Genomic DNA, 8,098 nt, shown 5'->3' on the forward strand with positions numbered 1-8,098 from the left:
TATAGGAGCTCCCATCATTTTCCCATCCTTACTTTGTCTAGGCAAAAATGCCTCACCTTAGATTGCAATTGATCATATGTCTCATCTTTGCTTCGTCTCTAGACAAAATGGCATACACTTAATTTGATGATGTATTTTTATCATATGATAAAAATGTGAGGGTATACAAGATATGTAAAAAATCAAAATGTTAGTAGCCCATGCAATCTTGTATGAATGCCAAAAAATGACCAAAAACTAACCTGCGTAGGAAAATTCTGAACGTTACAGAAAGACAAGTATAATCATAATAGTCTACTGTTCAGCAGACTAAAACATAGCCTAGTGGTGGAAAGGGGCTGATGCCTTTCCACCCACCCAGGTCAAAGCATGGTACTTAGAATTTGGGTTTGTTGCAGCAATTACTATAGGGGGTTCCCTTAGAATCTTTCTGTTAAAAAAGTTTAATGTTTAAATTTCAGCCAATTTTGAACAAGGAGCAAAGAGAAAACAAGATTTCAAACTTTATCAAAATTTGTTCAAATTTGAACTGCCCAAAAAACTGAAATCATAGTAGACTAATGTTCAAATTTCAAACCAATTCCGATCGTTATCGTGGATGAGAGGGGGTGGGGTCGAGGAGCGCTAGATGTGGACGCGGTGGGGGCGCGGGAGGAGAGGGAAGGTTTCATGCAAAGGAGCTCTGGACGTGGGAGGAGAGGGAAGGACGCGAGACGTGGGAGGAAAGAATAGTCCGTGATTTATTCGCGGTTTGTTCGCGCTGGTTGCAGTGACTCTTCTGTCCTTTTTCATGGGCTTATCTTTTCCTCCCTCGATTTCAACCTCCACCAACACCTGTAGTGGTTCTTGTGGATACCTAAGTACACATATGTATCCACTTGAGTTAACAAGCCATTCATACATGGTGAAAAGTCACACGTGTTCAGAAATAGAGTCACCTCGGCTCGTAAGCTTTAGCTTTTGTCAAGGGGCCAATGGATATTGTTGAAGTACTCGGTGACGTAGTTGGACTTGAGGAGGTGATGTCTGAGGGCCACATGAGTATCACATCATGACCTCGACTTAGATCCATATCTTGATTTTTTTTTGTAATCAACTTCTCAAGATCTTGATCCTTCAAAGCCTAACATATAAGCTAGAGCATGCTTCATTTGAGTTCCACATAAGAACTCTTGGGGCTGCATGCACTTTCCTGATCACAGTCGCACCAAGCGCCAATTTTTCTGTGAGTGAGATGGTCCTCCTCAAGCTCAAAATGCATTCCCAGTCTATTGTGGTCAAACATACGTGCCTGAAGATCTCCTTCAAGTTCTTTGAACCTTTCAAGATTGCAGAGCATGTCAGCCTTACAGGTTGGAGTTGCCACCAGACGACCATGTGCACCGGTCTTCCATGTGTCGCAGATCAAGCCGTTCACCGCTAAGCTATAGACGTGTCTTCTCTGAGCTGCAGCCACCTGATGGCCTTACAACGGCGCCTCTGTTCCTCGCTTTATATCCTGGATGATTGCCTCATAAAAAAAGGGTAAAAACGCAGTGGTGCAGATCCAGGTGCAATTGTGGCCTCTACCACATGACTCCGCGATGTGGGAGGAGTACGAAGGGCTACACCATTGTTTTTTATTGGTGCAAATCTGGGAGGGATAATTGTTTCAAGGAGGGAAGGATGTCACAGTTGTACCTACGATTGATGATGTTCTCTTGAATTAGATGGAAGGCGAGTGGGACTCGCATGGAAGGGAGATGAATGTGTGTTGTGTGTGTGGCCCCAATCATGATGCGTAGATGATATAACCCAGCCAACGTACTGAACGAGTTATGCCATGATGAGAAAGTAAAATCTTGCTTCCAATGGTCTCTCTATTTAAAAAAATAAATCAAAATCAATTTTTCAAAAATCTAGAAAAAAAAAATCTTGCATGTTGTCACCGACGTACCCCACAAACGCGCAAAATCTCAATTTGGAAAACTTTATATTCAAAGCTACACGAAAACGACAGACGTGTGGATTTGAGTATACACGCTTTCAAATCTTCAAAATATACGGATTTTTTGTAGCATGCATCATTGGATCCATCCACGGAGTTTTTGAAAACTTGTACAATGTGGTACTTTTTTTCAATAATAACGGGGTCACTAGAGCTCAGGAGTCAAAAGTAACTTTTCGAACCTCCCATCCCTTATCTCACCCACCTTCTCCATTGCTTAAAAAGAAAAAAGAAAACTTCTTTCCTTCTTACCTCCTCTTCAAGTAAGCTCCCGAACTGGGCCTTCGTCCAGAACCCGCAATCCACGGGCCCTTCACATACTAACCCCGAGCCCGAGCACTGCACCGCTTTCTCTTTCCGCTTGCTTCGCGTCGCGGAGCCGCGGAGGAAGGAAGACCCACGGGCGCGGCGCGACTCCTGCCGCTGCCGGCACCGGCGAGCATCGGCGGCGGCTGCTGCGTCGGAGGTCAGTCCCGTCCCGCTCGTGCCCTCCCCCCGCTCCTCGCTCGCGCTCGCTAACATCTCACCATGTCGCTCGACGCTCGGGCGCGCACAGGCAGGCAGGCAGGCAGCCGCGGATGCACCCATTCCGTCCTCCGCTCCGGCGACGTTGAAGAGGTCGACGGCGCGCGCTTCGCTCACCACCCGCTTCTCCTCCGCCGCCCCGCCCGCGTGGGTAAGCGCACCATCTCTCCTACCCCTCTCGCCTCCTACCTCGGCCGCGCCGCGCGTGCGCCCACCAACCGGAGCGCGGCTGGCTGATGGATGGTCGATTTTGGGTCCGTTTTCCATGGATTTCGGTTCGGTTAGATCATTCTATGCTTCGTAGTACATATTTTATGAGCGATTGCTGCTGGATATGGTCCTGTAATGATCCCGTCTCTGTCTGTCTCGCTGTATCGGCGTGTGCCTGCCTCTTGTGGTTGTTCTGCTGCAGTGCTGCTTCAGTTCCAGGCCTCCGTGCTGTCTCCAGTGTCCGCGGTAGCGTGTTAAGGTTCTGGGTCAACTCTGTCGAGTCCTTGGGGTTTGCTGTCCTGCTGTTGTGTGCCCTGTATGTCTGCTCAGTCTGAATTAAGTTAAGTTCATCTGCTCGTTTGGTATGTGTGTCACTCTGGTTTCCCCACGCCTGAACATGACTGCATTTTGCTGAACTGGAACGTGTGGTCATCCAGGACATTGTCTACCAGCAGCGACCAACAACTGTGTGTGTGCAATAATCCAAGCTTGCTTTTGTGGACAATGCGTTGATTGTGGAGGCCTTTGGTCCCCAGTTTGCGGACAATTTCTGCTTCCTCCCTGCGGATGGCACCCGCGGCTAGCTTGTACACCTGCCGCATTTTTTCCTCAAAAAAAAGTTCTAAAACCTGCCTGATGAAATGCCTGAATCTGTGCTCTGTTGATTATTTGCCTAACTGTTTTATCTAGTTGTTTTCATCTACTGCTGCTGTTTGTTTGAATGCTCCTTTGATGCTATATGCCAGAGAGAAGATGATGGGCGCAGCGAGGAAGATGGCGACGCTGGTCGTCTTTGGCCTGCTTATCACCACTGTCTCTGCAGGAAGAGTGAGTATGCTCTCCTCTCCAACATCCGCTGAGCATCTGGGACGCTCCTCACTTGCCTCGGTCACCACTTCCTCAAGCAGACCAACAGAATCTACAGTTCGTATTGGTACGTCTTTCGTTTCCACCAACCTTTCTGCATATGCTTAAGACATTCCATACTTTTGTACAAGCTAGGAGATTATCACAGGAGTGTCATCTCGCTGTGACCAACGAGTAGTGCCCTGCACACCCACTGACACCCAGTATGAGCTCACTTTTCCTAACTAAACTACAGCCCCCAACTACGGCTAATTTTCATTGCGCCTAGTCAGTCATGATCTGAGTAATCCACCAGCGCTCTCGGGCTTCTGAAAGTTTTAATTGAGTTGGAATAGAACGTGCACACATGTATACACTTGGCAGGATAACATGTACTCCCTCCATCCCAAAATAAGTGTCTCAACTTTATACTAACTTTAGTATAAAGTTGTACTAAGTTTGAGACACTTATTTTGGGATGGAGGGAGTATAATAGTTGCACTCAACTCTATGCATATCTAACTTCAAAACAATTGTAATGAAGACTGCACACAACTGAGGTGTGATCCTACATTGGTGCATCACAGATTATCATTCCTCCTGTTTGATATTTACAGCTACCTGTGGATGGAAATTTCTGAATTGTTGTGAACTTGTGATATTTGGGAACTCCACTAGGACCTGAGTTTCTCATGTTAGTTTGCATTGCAGCAAGTGTGGGAATGTTAGTTGTACATTCCTGGCAATGCTTGTGATGGGCGTTTAAGATTAGATCGATTTTCTCAAGAATTTTTTTGTTACATGGCATTCTATTTGTACAGCATTGGTCTAGTTCATACGGCGGCCATATTGCACATGGATGCATGTGTTTGTCGCCTTGCGTGTCTTCTGAAATCAGTTGTAGTTCATTGCTGAGTAGATTCTTCTTCACCATACTGAATTACTAACTCTGTCAAGTTATAGGCTGTGTTGGTTCCTCAACAGATTCCTCTCGTATTTCATCTACTTGTACTAGTTTTATTTTCCTAACAACATCCTAGTACCGCAGAGCGAACGCCTGAACTGCTTTATCTCCACAATCAAGTACTAGTTTTTTTTTTTATATTCAGTTGCTTCAAGAAGTCTGTTCAGACTCTTAGCTAGACCTGCCAACATTAATTCTCGTCCCTTTGATGCTGTTTACAAGTGTGGATGCAAATCTTGTCACTGATTGAAATTTGCTTGCAGATTCTGTGATTGGCTGCACTCCAAAGGAAGTGGCGAGAGAATTGGTAATCAATTGCCGTGAGCCTGTCAATGCTCCAATGCCAATTGAGGCTTGCTGCGCGGTTGCTGTCGGCACTGTTGGAAGGCCCTCCTGCTACTGCTTGGTCAAGGAGGAGGCTGCCTTCGGGATGTCGCCGCTTTTCAACATCAGCAACATGGCGCAGCTGCTGGCCAGATGTGGCGCGTCAATCTACTTAAACAAGGCCCTCGACAACCCATGCGATCGGTCATACGATGAGAAGGAAACAGCTGAGTGCACATCGCCTCAGATGACACCCAAGACAGACAGTTGCAAGACCGCCAAGGTGTCAGGTTATGTTGCCTGGATACTGGCCGCTGTGTTCGCTGGGTTCTTGGCTTGGATGGTATGTTGCCAACCAGCACCGGCAGCACAAGTTGTGTACATGCCAGAGATTCAGTTGGTGAGGCCTAGAGGAAACCATGATGAAGACCAGGGACCGAGAGCATCTGATGCAGGGGCTGGAACTAGTGGCAGTGATTCATCTGATACAGACTCTGAAGATGGTGAAGATGCTGTTTCGCATACAAGTCAGGACCTCATCCTGGAAGGGAAGAGGAACCGCAACGCGAACCCGAGGTTCGTTGGAGGTCCATGGGTTAAGAAGTGAATGATGAAGGCGAAGTATGCTACTTGAAATATGCTGATGGCTTGCTGTTGAGGGAGAAAATCTTGTCTTGGTACTGATTGTATGATCGATTTTGGAGCAACTATGACACAACCGCACTAGCTGTGGTTCTAGGGATACCAGCGATACCATTTTGCTATATACACATGGTCTTAGAATATTGCTGTAGCGTAAGATTCCTCCCTTGTTGAGATAACACAGCGCTTATGCGTCATACTGTATTGCATTCAGGTGGGGATTTTGATTCTCAGTGGCTCACGCGCTGGATGAGCTGGGATGTACTATTTTTTTTCCTTTTTAAGAACAGGGTTCGTGTGAGGCATGAACAGGCAAGAGCGGTAACATTGACAGTACACGTAAAATCAACTCGATCCATATTGAAATATCCTTGCTATTCGCAACTCTTATCTTCCTTCCTATTCGCCAGGTTGATCAAAACGTCAGTCCTTTTTGTTGCCATCAGAATCTGCAAGAAACGTAGTACAGTGCATCAGGATAATGTTATAACTTCGCAACTATGATTAGCACACAGAATTCCATCAGCTGAGGATTTTGTTAGAGTACAACTTGTAATAGGATTAAGACTTCTACTCGGATTGTAATAAGGCTAGGTCAGATGTAGCTTGGCTCTTATATATACTTCTTGTACCGGCATAATATTGTATCAACAATTATTCAATACAATTCTACATGGTATCAGACTTATGATCCTAGGGTATGGCTAACCCGCCGGCCCCGCCGCCGCCGCCGCCCGGCTACTCCGAGCGGCACGCCGCCATCGTCGCCGCCAAGGTCGCCGCGGCCTCCTCCACCTCTACCTTTACTCTAGCTCTACCTCCACCAACAGCACCTCCTCAACCATCCGGCTGGCGTCCAAGTCCAAACTACCGGGGCAAAAATCCTAGGCCGCCTTAGTTCCGCACGACGCCCGCTCCTGCTCCGCCTAGCTCCACCAACTGTGCCACCACCGCCTCCGGCTTCATCAACTCCACCACCGCCGCCGCCCGGATGGCGCCCATCTCCTGATCCATGGACAGGGCTAGTCCAGGCGTGGCCTATGCCCTGGTCCGCCCCTACGCATATGGTGCCCCGCCTGCATATACCGGTGGCTGGCAGCCTGGTGCTCGCCCACACCGGCGCGTCCATCCTCGCGCCCCGATAGCCGACGGCCGCGTACCACGCTGCTCCCTCGTACGCGCCATCGATCTACAACACCAGTCCTTATGCATCATATGGCGCCCCATCGTCCCCCTACATGCAGCAGTACAATGATGGTGTCTCTCTCTTTACGCTGATGCGGGCCCTACCGCCGACGCCACCACACCTGCAAGCGCCCATGACTACACCGGCCTCTACTTCGACTCCGAGCTGCGACCAAGCTGTTTTTCTACAAGCCATGAACAACTTTGCTACACAAGGAAACTCAGGTATGAATTGGATTTTCGATTCTGGTGCTTCTCGTCATATGTCTGCATCGAGTAATTTGCTTTCTTCTTGCACACCTTCGTCTTTTCCCTCTATTACTCTCGGTGATGGATCTTCTATTTCTATTTACTGTGTCGGTCAGGCTCAAATCCAATCCCCAACTAAGCCTTTGCTTCTTCGTGATGTTCTTGTAGCTCCTACTCTTATTAAAAATCTGATTTCTGTTCGCCAAATCACCACTGATAATCTTGTTTCTATTGAGTTTGACCTCTTTGGTTTGTCTGTGAAAGACTACCGGACCAAGGCCGAGATCGCTCGATTCAATAGCTCCGGTGATTTATATTCTCTCCATGGTGTTCCGGCCGCTGCTCCTCCAACATCTATGGCGGCCTCTGTTGATTTGTGGCACCAACGTCTGCCATCCCAATAAAAATGTGTTGTCCATACTTCTTAGTGAATTTTCAATACCTCGTCATAGGGACACTCATAATTCTTCTATGTGTCAGTCATGTAAATTGGGCAAACATGTTCGCCTTCCCTTTAGTTCCTCTCAATCCTCAAATACTTTTCCTTTTGAATTACTTCATTGTGATCTCTGGACATCACCAATAGAAAGTGTATCTGGTTTTAAGTATTATCTCGTGATTCTTGATGATTTTACTCATTATGTTTGGACTTTTCCTTTACGCAACAAATCCGACGTTCATAATATATTCCTTAACTTTCAGCGCTATGTCTCGGTCCACTTTTTCCTCCCTATAAGATTCATACAATGTGATAATGGTCGTGAATTTGACAACTTTAAAAATCAAAATTTCTTTTTACAATATGGAATTCTCTTGCGTTTCTCCTGTCCTTATACCTCCCCTCAAAATGGCAAAGCCGAGCGTTCTCTTCGTACTCTTAATGACATCATTCACACTTTGCTTGTTCACTCTTCTCCGCCTCCGATGTTCTGGGCTGAGGCCCTCCACATGGCCACATATTTACTCAATATTCGTCCATCTAAAGTTAACCCACAAACTACTCCTTACTTCTCTTTATTTCTCTCTCATCCAAATTACTCTGACATTTGCGTCTTCAGTTGTCTTTGTTTCCCAAACTCCTACTTCTGCTCAGTTCGATGATATCTTTACTAAAGGCCTGGCGACTACTCCGTTTCAAGACATTCGTTTCAGTCTCAACGTCGTCG

General features: G+C 46.8%; 1 protein-coding gene across 1 annotated transcript; it reads left to right on the top strand.

Moving 5' to 3' along the window:
• The first annotated feature begins 2,302 nt into the window (after nucleotides 1–2,302).
• LOC123167923 (uncharacterized) lies at nucleotides 2,303–5,600 on the top strand. The gene is made up of 4 exons (XM_044585781.1): nucleotides 2,303–2,453; nucleotides 2,544–2,663; nucleotides 3,469–3,656; nucleotides 4,796–5,600. Exons 3-4 carry the CDS (start codon nucleotides 3,476–3,478, stop codon nucleotides 5,461–5,463), a joined length of 849 nt encoding a protein of 282 aa, XP_044441716.1. The 5' UTR covers nucleotides 2,303–2,453; nucleotides 2,544–2,663; nucleotides 3,469–3,475; the 3' UTR covers nucleotides 5,464–5,600.
• Nucleotides 5,601–8,098: the final 2,498 nt, after the last annotated feature.

Source organism: Triticum aestivum, chromosome 7D, assembly GCF_018294505.1.
Source record: "Triticum aestivum cultivar Chinese Spring chromosome 7D, IWGSC CS RefSeq v2.1, whole genome shotgun sequence".
Taxonomy (NCBI): Eukaryota; Viridiplantae; Streptophyta; class Magnoliopsida; order Poales; family Poaceae; genus Triticum; species Triticum aestivum.